The 14,653-nt window shown below is 40.6% G+C and overlaps 1 protein-coding gene and 1 long non-coding RNA gene across 3 annotated transcripts; one reads left to right on the forward strand and one right to left on the reverse strand.

Moving 5' to 3' along the window:
• Nucleotides 1–1,966: 1,966 nt before the first annotated feature.
• LOC135477638 (uncharacterized) lies at nucleotides 1,967–9,929 on the reverse strand. 2 transcript variants are annotated; one of them, XR_010445224.1, is made up of 5 exons: nucleotides 9,796–9,929; nucleotides 7,768–7,842; nucleotides 6,698–6,809; nucleotides 2,379–4,315; nucleotides 1,967–2,286 (listed from the first exon to the last, which is right to left on the reverse strand). XR_010445224.1 is itself a non-coding variant. In XM_064757806.1 (4 exons), exons 1-4 carry the CDS (start codon nucleotides 9,892–9,894, stop codon nucleotides 4,233–4,235), a joined length of 369 nt encoding a protein of 122 aa, XP_064613876.1. In that variant the 5' UTR covers nucleotides 9,895–9,929; the 3' UTR covers nucleotides 1,967–4,232. The 2 variants fall into 2 exon arrangements, 1 of the variants encoding a protein (XP_064613876.1); XM_064757806.1 differs by having other exon boundaries at nucleotides 1,967–4,315.
• Nucleotides 9,930–10,026: 97 nt separating this feature from the next.
• On the forward strand, nucleotides 10,027–13,077 carry LOC135477958 (uncharacterized). The gene is made up of 3 exons (XR_010445234.1): nucleotides 10,027–10,127; nucleotides 11,583–11,796; nucleotides 12,412–13,077. It is a non-coding gene; the product is annotated as an uncharacterized LOC135477958 (long non-coding RNA).
• The last annotated feature ends 1,576 nt before the right edge of the window (nucleotides 13,078–14,653 follow it).

A 14,653-nucleotide genomic window follows, 5' to 3' on the forward strand; every position in this document is an offset into this window, starting at 1 on the left:
CGCACGTTGTTGGCAGTCCTTCCCACATACGGCCGGAGAGGAAGCCAGCATGAGCTGGACTTGAACTCACAGCCACCGCATTAGTGAGAGACTCCTGGGTCATTACGCTGCGCTAGCGCACTAACCAACTGAGCCACGGAGGCCCCCAGAATCAGACAAACCAGCAGTATCTGTGATAAAGTGGGATGAGAGATGGCTGTAAGTGTGCTAAGGTGACAACTTGATACCTAGAGGTTTGGTGGGGTAATTGCTTGAGATGAGCTGAGGGACAACTTGAAGTGTGCTGAGTTAAACTGCTTGAGGTGAAGTGACAGCGGAAAGTGTGCTGAGGTAAATGTTTGATATGAGGTGATTGGCTGTTAGAAGTGTGGTGAGGTAAGAGAGATGTGAGTAACAGACTGAAAGATAGTGAGGCAACAGCTTAAGATGGTCGACAGCTTGATTGAGTGAGTGAGTGCTTGGGGTTTAACGTCGCGCTCAACAATTTTTCAGTCATATGACAACGAAGGAATCCTTAGGGTGTATGTAATGTACCACCTTGTTGCAGGACGAATTTCCACCGCTCTTTTATCTAGTGCTGCTTCACTGAGATGACTTACAGAAGGCAAGTAAGCCATCCCGCCCAAGCTATTATACTGATACGGGTCAACCAGTCGTTGCACGCTGAACACCAAGCGAGGAAGTTACAACTTCCTCTTTTAAAGTCTTAGGTGTGACTCGACCCATCGACAGCTTGAAGTGTGGGGAGATAACCAAGGTGTGGTTACAGCTAGAAATGTTGTGGGGTAACCGAGGTGGGGTATGGTTACAGCTAGAAATGTTGTGGGGTAACCGAGGTGGGGTGTGGTTACAGCCAGAAATGTTGTGGGTGTAACTGAGAGAGGGTGTGGTTACAGCTAGAAGTGTGGTGGATGTAATGGAGATGAGGTGCGGTTACAGCTAGAAGTGTGGTGGGGTAACTGAGATGAAGTGTGGTTACAGCTAGACGTGTGGTTGGGTAACTGAGATGGGGTGAGGTTACAGCTAGAAGTGTGGAGAGGTAACTGCTTGAGGTGAAGTGAGCGGCAGCTTGAGGCGTGTGAAGTAACTGCTAGAAGTGTGGTGAGGTGACTGCTTTAGAAGAGATGAAGTCACAGATAGCAGTGTGGCGAGTCACAGTTTGAAATGTGATGAGGTAGCTGCCTTAGACGCAGCAGGAGACTTCTTGATGGGTGGTAAGGTAGCGATGGCAAGGCAACAGCTTGATTTGTGGGTACGTAGCTGGGGCGAGATGACAAGAAGTGTTGTTGGGTAACAGCTTAAAATGAGGTGATATTAACCTTGAAGTATAGCGAGGTAATTGCTTGAGAGGAGTTGAATGAGGGCTTGAGGTTTGGTGAGGTAACAGTTTTAGATGAGGTGACAGCTATGTGTGGTAAGGTAACTGTTTGAGATGAGGTTATTGAGGTGTGGGGATGTAGCTGCTGGATTTGACGGGACAGGACAGCTGCAAGTGAAGTGAGGTGACTAAGTTTATTTCTTTGATTAGTGTTCAATGCCCAAACACTTTTCACTTATGTGACATCATTTATGTTTAGGAATGCAGGAAACCAGAGAAAACCATTGATTTTCGACATGTACCTGCCAAACCCCTTGACACCCCTGAAACAGAGACAACTGAATTCGACTACATGCACAAGCACGGATCCGATAATAGAGCTGCGCCAGCACTTAAACTGAGCAGGAGAGGTAACAATAAGACAGGTCACTTATAGCCACTGAACTGGTTATTTATTTGATTCGTATTGTACGTGTGAAGGTCTGTCAGCAACCTGCAGATGGTCGTGGGTTACCCCCCGGGCTCTGCTTGGTTCCACCCACCATAATGCTGGCCGCCATCGTATAAGTGAAATACTCTTGAGTACGGCGTAAGACACCAATCAAATAAATAAATAAATAAATCTGACTCGTATCCACGTCCTACTGAGGACAATTTTATTTATCTGATGCCGGTCAATTTCATTAAGGAATGAAACCCTAGCACTAGGATATTCACATCAACTACATTTGTCAACTTACTGATAAACTTTCCCACTTGAAATTAGGGCATTACGAGAACTGTCAACTGCTTATTGTTATGAATATCCAAGTTCCACGAGCAAAGATTAGGGGTGTTTCGAGTTCGCACTTTAGCGTCCTTGAAGGTAAAAAAAGTCCTCCTGTATAAGGTGACTCGTAGAAAATGTTAAGCAACCTTTGCTGACATTAATTTAGCGATCACTTGTCCCAACATGGCTTAAATGACACCTCTTTCCTTTAGAAACTACTTGTCCCGACACGGCTTAAATGACACCTCTTTCCTTTAGAAACTACTTGTCCCAACATGGCTTAAATGACACCTCTTTCCTTTAGAAACTACTCACGTTTACAAAGGCTTGACTGTTCAATTTTCTCCATCGTTTGTCTACTTTAAATAACTTTTGGTCAATTTTTTTTTTGTTTTCAGGCATCCATGTGATAGCAAATGCAATCCTGCAATATTTTCCTAACATTTTTGACAGGTCACATGATACGGTAGGACTTTTTTTTTTTTTACCATTGAGGACAGAGAGTTCGAACTCAAAACTTACTTATTCTCTGTCCAAGGCCTGGACTGATTGGTTCAGCTTACAGCTTAGCCAGATTCACCTACATCAGAGTTTTAAGAAAACTTTCAGAATAATTTGTTACAAAAGCAGAATTTAATGGGCATAAAACAAATGATCGAGATGACTTCCTCTGTAACTACCGTATCAAAAACACAATAAAAAAACGAATGACATGGTATTAACACCATTAGGTTCATGTATACATACATAGTTATCAGCACAGATAGTTTATCATCATGAATTCACACACACTCTAATTCTTGGACCTTTTCAACCACTGTGACCAAACACTGTGAGAAAGCTGTGGTGTGTAGAAAAACAGTTTTAAAACAGTTTTATGAAGTTTGCATCTTCAATGACACGAACAAATCATGTTTAGTGTCATTTTCATAACACTCGTTTGCACTGAAAAAAGTTCTTTACATTTGGAAAATGTTGGAAGATTTACAGTACATGCATATTCAGGTTTGTGTGAATAGTCCTATTTTCTCACTAAATGTTATATCTATCACTCAGCAAGGCAAATACTCAGTTGCACATTCTGCAATAGTCAAGTTATCAAATTTTAAAGGCATCTGCTTCTGACTCATAACACTGTGTGACTGTTGAAGGTGGCAGGGCACCTGTTTGGTAATACCAAACCTCAGGGAAAAAGGATTGAAAACAGCTTGCATGCAAGGCTAGCAGATCAAACTAGGTCTTGGTTGAGCTGTCCAAGTGAACATGAAAAATATAGATAAGAAATCTTGACGTTTTTTTTAGCACTTTCTCCATAAGAGGAGAAAAGAGAAATCTGCACTACTCAAACAAAATGCACCGGTCAAACAAAATGCCTCAAAAAAGCAGCTTGTTTGGATCTCTTCTATCACATTTCTGGCCATTTCCAAGACACTGGCACTTACATTTCCAACAGTTAAAACACATTCAGCATCTCTAGTACCAGCAGTTAGTATTTAGAGACATTCCTCAATGACAAAAGACATCCTCTTAAATATGACTCAAAGCAATAGGTTTTGCCAAGAGACACCTTATTCTGACAAAATTAACATGGGAGAAAAAACAGAAGAAAATTGGAAATGATACAGACTGATCTCAAATTCTGGCTAAATGTATAAATGCTGAAAATTTACAGTACATGCATATTCAGGTTTTCATGAATGGTACTGTTTACTCACTAAATGTTATATCCACCACTCAGCTAGGGAAATATTCAGTTTTGCATTCCCTAGCATGGCCTAGCAAAATGTTTCGTAGGAACAGTCCAAGTGTAATTCCATGTTTTCACTGGTGAGGAATCGCATATTTAACCAGACTTTTGAATCAACATCTTTCGCTCATATTTTATCGCACATTTCCAAAACACAGGTACGTCTACGACCACTGACAGAACTCATGCCAGGAGACTGATAAATGTTTGTACCTTCTTGACAATGGATTATGAGCCGTGCTCTGTGCCCTGCAAGCTCAGGATAGTCCATTGATTTGACTGTCATTGCAGTATAAATCCACACACTATTCACATCAAACCATATGGACACATCACATGGCCTCAAGATAAACAAACATGTAATGTCTTTTGTGCAAGGGGAGGTAACTAGTATGGGCTCAGCCAGATTTGGCTGCTGTCACCATGTAGTGGCTGGGTAGTTTGGATATGGTCTCAACAGCTGTGTTATACAAGTCCATATCTGTGGAAAAAAACAAAAACAAAGCAGAGTGAGCCAGAAATCACTTCAGACGATGACATAATGTTGTATAACACACAATGCCATACAACATACATGTAATCTTACATCACATATCTTAGGACATTTTGGGTTGTATGGCTGTTGATTGTACCACATGCAAAATGTCCTAAAAAAAACTAGGTTGTACAATACACAGTCTGAGCCTGCTTTTTTAAATATTTTTTATTCTGATTTTTGATAAATGCCACACTCAGCAACTTTTCAGTTTATGGCCGTCACTTTTATGGGTACAGGAAACTGGAGAGCTTGGGATAAACCACCAACCTACAGCAACTTACTAGCTAAAGTGAACATTTCTGCATGTGATGTACAGATATCACCTCATATGGCTAGAAGACAAGTCTTCCTCAATGCTGCATCAGCCACAAAGGTGCAGCATCACGAAAGCCCCATCCTGAATCCGTTAATTCCCTCCCTAGGGCCCAGATTGAACCCGCACAAGGCTGAAAAACAACTGTGTGACAAATCAGCCCCAACCCACTCAAGCAACAATCTCTGAGTATTTGTAGTGCCACTGTGCCCTGCAAAAGCTAATCTGGCAATTCAGATGATATTAACAATCTTAATGTTGTTATGATCTACAAGGACAAACATTGGTCGTTTTTAAGAACGCAAAATAAAAATGAGGACCTCAAGTTGATTGAGTGAGTGAGTGAGGGCTTGGGACTTAACGTCGTACTCAACAAGATTTCAGTCATATGACGACGAAGGAATACTTAGAGTGCATGTAATGTGCCTCCTTGTCGCAGGACGGATTTCCACCGCTGTTTTATCTAGTGCTGCTTCACTGAGACGACTTACAGAAGGCAAGTAAGCCATCCCACCCGAGCCATTATACTGATATGGTTCAACCAGTCATTGCATTATCCCCTTCTTGCTGAACGCCAAACGAGGAAGATACAACTTCCTCTTTTAAAATCTTAGGTGTTACTCGACCAAGGATTGATCCTGGATATACCGCTCCCGAAGCGGATGCTCTACCAACTGTGCTATCCGGGCCGGTACCTCAAGTTTAGGCCAGGTCATCACAAAGAATGACTTTGAGACAGGCTAATATTCGTAAACTCATTGCTTGTTGTCCACTTTCAGGGTCTGTTACAATTTTTCAAAATGGAAACAATATTATGCTAGGCGCACACAAGAGCTAGCTGCACACAAAGTTACTCGTGGCGGAATGCTCAGCAGATGTCACCCTGTGCGAGCGAAACTTTAGTCATGATTTTAGGCATGACAGGCTGTGAGCAAAATATCTCTCGTGTTTGATATCTCTTGCCATTTGTACCTAAAATCTCAATGTGTGCATTGACGTTGTGAAAAGTGCTCAGCGCAAAGAAATTCCTGTAAAACCAGAGGTCAACACAGCCTCACATGATGAGAAAGCATAGCGGCGATTGAAAACATGAAAACATGAGGACTGAGCACATGGTGCTGTGAGTGCGGTGACTCACATATACTGAGAAACTTGTCTCAGTGAACCATGATTACCCTCTGTTCAGCAGCTAGCTCTCATGTAGAGCTCATCAGTTAGCTGTCATACAGACAAGAGCTCATCAGTTAGCTGTCGTGCGGACAAGAGCTCATCAGTTAGCTGTCGTGTGCACAAGAGCTCATCAGTTAGCTGTCGTGCGGACGAGAGCTCATCAGCTAGCTGTCGTGTGCACAAGAGCTCATCAGCTAACTATCGTGTGCACAAGAGCTCATCAGCTAGCTGTCATGTGCACAAGAGCTCATCAGCTAGCTGTCGTGTGCACAAGAGCTCATCAGCTAACTGTCGTGTGCACAAGAGCTCATCAGCTAGCTGTCGTGTGCACAAGAGCTCATCAGTCAGCTGTCGTATGCACAAGAGTTCATCAGTTAGCTGTCGTGTGCAACTGAGCCCATCAGCTAGCTGCCGTATGCACAAGAGCTCATCAGCTAGCTGTTGTGTGCACAAGAGCTAATCAGTTAGCTGTCGTGCGTACGAGAGCTCATCAGCTAGCTGTCGTGTGCACAAGAGCTAATCAGTTAGCTGTCGTGCGTACGAGAGCTCATCAGCTAGCTGTCGTATGCACAAGAGCTCATCAGCTAGCTGTCGTATGCACGAGAGCTCATCAGCTAGCTGTCGTATGCACAAGAGCTCATCAGCTAACTGTCGTATGCACGAGAGCTCATCAGCTAGCTGTCGTGTGCACGCGACTTAATACATTTTACATCCCTAAATGATTTCTATTATTTTTATTAGAGGACTTCAATTTTTGATGAGGTAATCACTCTGAACAGCCTGAAATAACATTTTAAGCCCTACACTAAAAGTTTTACATTCGAACATTGCTGTGCACTCACTGAACTGCGCTGATGCATCCTCCGCAAACACCACGTAGTTGCTGCACATGACACCTTTAGGTGAGACCACTTCACCATGAACTTCTGTCAGTCCAGACACATATTCGTTTAGCTGGCAATGAAAAATGATACGAAGAATACTGTATAAAACAGAGCTAATGCAACCAAAAAGATTTACAATGAATAAGACTTTTTAACCAATATAAATGAAGTCTGCCCTGAAAAAAAATCTTCAGTTTTCGTGATGAAACAAGCTAATATTCCTTATGTGACTAAAAAAATCAAGCAGATGTGACGACTAAAGCAGACACCAAGTATTCTTGTATTACTTCATTCAAGGGAAATTTGGAAAGGACAGAAAACTTTCGTTTCCATATTATAGTCCAAAACAAACAGCCCTTTTAATGCAGTGCAATTTTCTTAACAATTCAGGAATGCCATTCAAACTATCTCTCGATAAGTCTTTACACTAGAGTAGCTCTTTAATGTCATATCGGGTGATATGGACCTTGTGATTCGAATGTCCCCTTCCATGAGGCAAGTTACAAAACCTTCAAAACATTTGGTCTGTTTCTCCAGAGAGTTGTTTTGACAGTTATAATTGTTGATGTCATCCCTACAGGCTACTTCATTTCCAGACGGACTGTTGCGGATAATATTGCCATTTTTTCCCAAAAAAAAGGTTAAATTTTTTTTTGTACTGTTATATGTTATTACCCATCCAACAGTTTTTATTAAGAAATAAAAATGAAATCATTTATTGTATCCTTTAACTAGCCTGCTGTCCTGATATCAGTGGTGATATCAATGGTGATAGCTTTAGTGATAGGGTGCCAGAATCTGACTGAAGCTGGTTCGAATTTTCCAGAAAGTTGGACGAAAACATTTCCACAAATTTTTAACCACTCACAGAAAATAGGTATAAAACAGATAAGCTATTAATAGACATAAAATACATTTATCTCTCAAAAAAAATTACAAACTTTTTTCGGCATAACTTTCTTCACTACTCTTAAACCCATAATCTCTTTTATGTTCTTTATGTACGATTCACCAAAATAAAAACTCACCGGTTCACGCATAGTGACCTGAACATCCATGTTGTCGCTGGTTGTTAATGTGAAAGACATGCCGTTTGTATCCACCTACAAATAACCAACAACTAATGCATACTTCACTGGATTCCGGGATATGAAACCATTTGGCTTGACATATAGAAGAACTCCATGGTTTAATGGTTGTTGCCGAACACCACACTTATGGATGGAGGAACTGGAGTGGCAGGCACCACTCACATCTGGCAAGTGACAGAAAAACAATCTTTCAGTGTTTCAATGTGATTGTACATTTATGTTAAATTTAAGGACAACACAGCATTTTGAGTAATTTTAGATGAAAGACGTCTCATATATTGCACTTAACATCCCTGCAATCAGTACAGAAATCTTTCTCTTGACTATAAACTATACTATACCCAATATTAAAAGTTCAAAGCCAATTGCTTGGCTAACTAAAGAACTGAGGAGTGCAGAGTGAAGGCAGCTGTACAGAATGCCCCAGGTGGCTATTTCAACCCATCTCCATTTTAGCCACAGCGGCAGCGTAGGGTGAACCATATGCTGTTTCGCGGCATGTCTGAGACGTCCTTTCTACATGGTGTCTGCAGTCCAAAACAGGTGTCAACTTTGGCTCTTACCTCTCAGCTCGCCTACACACAACATTCCAGGAATATTCGTACACCAGCCTGGTATTCACGACATGTCAAACTATTTCCAAACATTTTAGGTTCATCTCTTCAGGTCTATTCAAGACACATAACTCTGGTGAAGGTAAAATGGCTGCTGTTTCAGCAATGACTGTCACACGAATTCTGTGTCATTACTCAGCAATATTTTACGTGTGTGGGCGAGCCGAAAGGGGAGAGCCACAGTTTACACCTGTGTTTTTTTACTGCAGATATCATTTAGAAAAGATTTATCAAACACGGCGTGAAATGGTGCATGATTTAACATTGACTGCCGTTGTGGTTTGATAGTCCGCCCGTCCAGTGTTCAAGATAGCGGGCATCCAGGCACTTCTCTTGTAGCAGCAAGCAGACGAGGAGATGAAAGATAACGCGTGAAAGTATAGAGAAATGAGCAACATTGGATATTGGCCATGTTGAGCACCTACATGCCAGTTCAGCTTCAAAGTAAAGAATAGCCAAGAAATTGGCTGTGAACTTTTAATGTTGGGTCAGCTCCAGTTCACAACAGAGAAGCTGTTTATGGTAAAATATGTACGTGGGAACAGAGCCTTCGCCGACTTGCACAGTGCACCGAAAAAAATGAGAAAACACTAAAGTGTCATCGGCAAATGTCAAGTGAATTACATTCGCCGACGGCTTCATGGTCTTCTGGACAATTGTTATCTCATTCCGTGGAATAGACGAATGGTAATTTCACAATATCTCATATATAGATGTGGTTGGTGCTTAGGTGGTGAAACAAAAATTGCAGTCACAGCGTCAATTTCTTGTCACATGCACATTAAACCCTTACCATGTTTATATGTCTCAAAGGTGTCTGAAAACCATGTTCTAACACATCAACTCGAGTGGTGTAGTTGTATAAGCAACTGGCTAAGGACCCAACATGCTGTCTGATGGAAGTTCAAATCCAGAGCATTCCACAAGTCAAATACATCCTTTCAAACACATCGCAAAGCATACAGCCCTTCATATAAATGACAGTGACACGCAACAGAATCTAAAATGCTAAACGTCTTATTTATGCTGTTTTTACTTGCATGCAAACTGAACATCTCCCAATTCAATTTTAACTAGCCTTATGAAAAATCACTAAAAGAAAGTGACCGTGGACAACAAATGACCTAAGAATCCATGTGGAAATAAACACGTAAATATAACCCTAATCCTTACAACTCCCGTGAATCGGTGTTTGGTTTGCCATTTGTTGCCCCTGTGGCTACGATACTTCACCAGCCCAGTATAAAGAGAGGAGTTGAAGTATCCACCTGAAGCTAACATGAACATAGCGCCATTGAGACTAAGCGTTGTTGTTGTTGCTTGTTCACCACATTCTCGACCCAAGACTTACATTTTTTGCAAGACCAAGCAAACAGACAGAATGTCCCTGGAGATGTGACAACATACTGCCGTTCACACGCTGTTTTGGGCCCGATTCCATTCCGTTCATTTACCGTCGTTCACAACACTCCAGTCCGTGAATTCTTGCTTTGGCGCAATTTTTCCCGAAGTAATTGGTACGCATGACCAAAACCCATAATTCCTTAACCGACGGAAGTACTAATCGTGTGACTTCCGGTTTCATTTTTCTCCCTGACGTATCAAGCTGATGAAAGTGCACCACATTTTTAGTCATTCAACTCTTATATGTGATTAACAGTACCGAATGTAGTTCTACGGAGTGTGAGTACTTTTTAAAGTCATTTATGATATTTTTTCTGAATTGTGAGTGAGTGATGACCATTTTTATCCATCCTAAATAAGTCAAAACTTGGGGACCCAAAAGTTAGTAGGCCTACAATTTCAGCCCGAAAGACTCCAACTCCTTTTCTTATACTGGCCTAGCGTCGTTGGAGTCCCGTCGCGTATAATGTTAATTTCATTACTCAAGGAAGGTCCAGACCGATTGTCTATGTTATTGAACAAGTCTCACGCAAATGAAAGACACCAACCTAATGAGCTGCTCTCCGCAACCACCGCACCGCCACGCCACGGCCTCCATATGTCCCTGCTCGATTAAGAATAGATTTATTTTAGCCATGAAGGATCCCACGCATATGCTCCTTTGCGAATGCCGCCATCTTCCCACAACTCCACTATGATGCAGGACATGTGCGTAACTGCTCAACATGGTGGCGCTCGCCGAAGAGCGTATACCAGGTGCAGTGTTGAGCAGCTACGCGCATTTCCTGCTTCATAGTGGAGAACTGGGAAGATGGCCACATGAACATCAGGTTCTATCCAAGTTGCTAAAAGAAGTAACTTTTAAATCTAGCAACACTTAGTGTTTCAAGAGTAATGAAGACAAACTGCTTATTATGTGTTGAATCGACAGTAAGGAATATTTTTCGCATCTTCAGCTGCGCATTAAAACTTCTCTAGCACAAATGGATGTCAACCGAGTAATTCTATAATCAACTAACCTTTTCTGTATCTCTCCAAAACAAAAATGATTCATGGCAGTCGCACATCAATGTGAGCACAGAAAAAATACGATGGCTCAGAGAATATAATACCTTTATGCCAATCATTACAGTAACATCAGACAAGCCTAGTCGCCCATTTGACTGGTTCCCTCCCCCTGACGTTAGATGGTGCTAATTGCTTCAGTCTCATTCATTCTTGCAAGTGATCAAAATGGTGACAGATGGCTTACAGCCACAGTGGGTGTAGTGTCTGAAAATGTATTTATTTTGTGAATTTGTACGGTTGTCTTGGATCATTTTTGGTTTGGCGAGACTGAGAACAGGTTAGTTGTGAACTTTTAATGTGTCAAAATGTTTGGTCAGTTGCATTTTTTTTTAAATCAACATGAAAATGATGACGCAGAATTGAGCTGAGGTCATCACAATCCTGGCTTTGTATCATGCAAATGTACATAATTTCACATTTAAATCAATTTTTGTAATATTTTATGCATTTCCATATAGTTTTTAAAGGTAATACATTTGGCCACAACTTCACTCTGAAGGGCTCAAAATATTAATTACTTTGAGCCCAGTTTTATTGTAAAATATACATAAATGTACATATAAGGTTGAGTGTGACATTATCATGAAAATCAGATTTCCACCCAAAGCAGACGTGATTTGTGCTGTTTTAACTGTAAACTTTTGTGTTTCTCTTTCTCTTGATTAGGCAATTGGATGGCTACAGAATGACATTCTTTTCCTCAGTCCTCTCACGTCTGACTGATCCAACTGGACAGAATGTCGGGGACACTGGAGCAGACACTAAACCTGACAACCTGACATGCAGAGATGAAGTGGACGATTTTATGCTGGTGTCACAAAATGACGAAAACTCGCAAAGAATGAATGCTGCTCAGATGTTACCGCCATCATACCAAGAGGTATCTTTTTTTTTTACCGCCCCCCACCCCACCTCCTTTTTTCTTGTGGACCAACTATAGTATCACATGTATCATGTTTCTACTGTTGACTGAAGATTGTATTCCAACACACACTGAAAACACATATACATGTATAACTCAGTAACAACCAGCAGAACTGAGAGGTGTTTATTATTACAGGAAATACATGTGGTTTATATACCCAATAAGTCAACAAACCACAGCAGAATATTGCCCTGGCCAAATCATGTCTTTGATCTCTCGCAAATGTTATGTTTACCACAAAATTTTCTTTTGTTTAAAATGCATAAAAAAATTCACCAACTGTAACTAAGTTCATGGTGTTTTTACAAGGTGTTGGTATACACATATTTGACAATCTCTCTGACAATGTATATGGTAGGAAACTTTGATAATCAAGTGCTTTGTCAGTTACCTGTCAAAGGCTGGTGTTTTTATTTGGGCAAAGTGCATGGTTATATCTGATGGCCATAATGCATGAAAAATTCCTCAGTACAATGTTAAATACCAATCAAACCTGTCAATCAATCAGTCAAACAGAAATGGCTTTGTCTCAAACTTAAAGGACACACTATCCTTTATATTCTTTGACAGGTAACACAAGCAGATATCGATTCCGCAGTAAGGCCCAATTCAGTTTCCTTGGCTACCAGCTTGGAAGATGTCAAAACATCCCCATTGGACGGGGTCCCGTTTTCTCTATGGTATGGCCACACAGCTGCTGTGCAGTCGGCCCTACTTGCCCGCTGCACAGATTCTGCATTTGGACAGAGGTGCACACCAGAAGACATCTTGAACAGATATAACTACACGTTTGATACAGAGCGATCTGTGTTGCGTGAATTTGGTGACATGACGAACGATTTTTATCTAGGAACTCCTTATATGGCTGATACCGAGAATGGAGACCCCCACTCTCAAGCCTTCTCCGATATGACCTCAGATTTTGAACACTCCTCACCACCCTCTGCAGTACACAACAGGTCTTTTCCAGAAGTCGGCTGTTTGGTAGATTTAAGCTGAGTGTGATATTTATAACTATACTAGATATACATGTATTTCTAGGTGTGTTGAGATTTAAAATTCTTTTTACATAGGCGAGTATTTTGTTGTCGTCTACTTATATTAGTAGTATTCTTTTTGTGTGAAGTAGGCCTTCATGAATTTGTATTAAAATATCTTGTTTTTTCTTTCTCTTAGGTTACACTTGAACTGTTGTGTGAATTCATTCATTTTTAATGTGCATTTTTTTTTTGTTTGTTTTTTTTTTTGTCGTTTCATTGTTATTGAAATAAAATGATTTTATATTAACCACAAGGTATTTGTACAAATGCATTGTATGTGTGTATATTAAACTATAAGCATTGTTTGAATGTGTATTATGTCTGCTCTATATATTTTATTATTTTGTAGAATGCATTAAAATTCATATGGCATAAGGAATTTAATCTTCTATACAATACAAAATATCTCAAACTACTTGCTCAATCTTGGCTGAGATTGTTTAAGATTTGAACAGTTTGAATGCCCTACACTCAAGAGATTTAAAGTTTAGGCTAAAGCATGAAATCGTTTCTTAAAGTGGAGTCTAGGAAATCAGTGTATACCTCTGTCGTTTCTGGGGTTGAGCCCAGGAAAGGTTTACAGGTAGTTTTATGGTTACATACTGGCACTATTTTTACCTGCGAGTGGTTCATTTTGCGTATCCTCAATCTCCTGTGGGGTATTTAAAATTCCATTGTGGTTACGTCTAGATTTTGAAAGGTTTGAGGAAATTGGGGATTTTCCTTTCTAAATTACGACCTGATAATGTCCATTTATTTACTTGCAAAATTGTGATAAAAATATTGGGCTGCTTATTGTGTTCATTTATCTTTTTAATAAAATTTGTGATGGTATACCTGTTGAATGAGTCATGTTTTCATTTGAAATACAGTTGCAAAGTTTTGAACACCAATGCAGTAATTGTGATTTCAAGCCCAGCATATGGATTGGTGGCTTCTTCTGAGGATGTATATTGGTTTCTCCAGGCTCCGTCCGGTTTTCATCCCAACATAACAATGGTTGATGTTATATAAGTCACTCTGGACTCCTGAGTTTTTTCCACGCAAAAACATGAGGATTACTTCGGTGGCCTAATGGTTAGAGCATCCACTTCGAATTTGGGAGACACAGGATAAAACCAGAGTCAGGTCAAACTGAAGACATTAAAAATGGTACTTGTTGCTGCCCTGCTGGTCGTTCAGTGCTGAGGGGTTAGAGCAAGGAGACAGGACTGGTTGGACCGCTGTAAGTATAATGTGACTCGGTGGGGTGTTATGTCTGGTGTCTTCGGCATGATACTTCAGTTGTGACTTGGACTTGCCCTGCCACAAGAAGGCAGTTTAGGTACACGCGCCTAACGAAACGCTGTTGTCATAGGACTGATAAATTGTTAAATACGGCTTTAAACCCCAAGCATACATACATAAGTAAACCAGACCGCCGTCAAAAGTAAAAATATTCATGACAACGGCGTTATATAATGGTCAATCAATCAATCAACAAATTGCTTGGCTTTAAGCCCATTGTTGTTTAATCCTCCTGTACTCAACAAAATGTGGAGATATGATCTTCAGATTGTTTAATTTTGATTGTTCGTGTAACTACGTGAATATTGTAATCATTTGTTGTTGGAAAGGTTAATAAACATATATTAAACCCCTAAAGAAAGCATTGTAAAATCTCAGAAAATAGTCTACTACTATAGTCTAAATCCCCCACCCCCCCCCCCGCCCTTTCCAATTACTCCTTTTCATAGAGCACCTGACCGAGCAAAATCCCGAGCTGTCGATCC

This window comes from Liolophura sinensis, chromosome 11 (assembly GCF_032854445.1).
Source record: "Liolophura sinensis isolate JHLJ2023 chromosome 11, CUHK_Ljap_v2, whole genome shotgun sequence".
Taxonomy (NCBI): domain Eukaryota; kingdom Metazoa; phylum Mollusca; class Polyplacophora; order Chitonida; family Chitonidae; genus Liolophura; species Liolophura sinensis.

Coding starts and splice junctions, on each gene's coding strand:
- LOC135477638 (XM_064757806.1), bottom strand. CDS start 9,894: ATGAACGGAATGGAATCGGGCCCAAAACAGCGTGTGAACGGCAGTATG. Junction 7,843..9,795: donor TGCTTGGTCTTGCAAAAAAT/GTAAGTCTTGGG, acceptor GGTTATTTGTAG/GTGGATACAAACGGCATGTC. Junction 4,316..6,697: donor GGATGCATCAGCGCAGTTCA/GTGAGTGCACAG, acceptor TTTTTTCCACAG/ATATGGACTTGTATAACACA.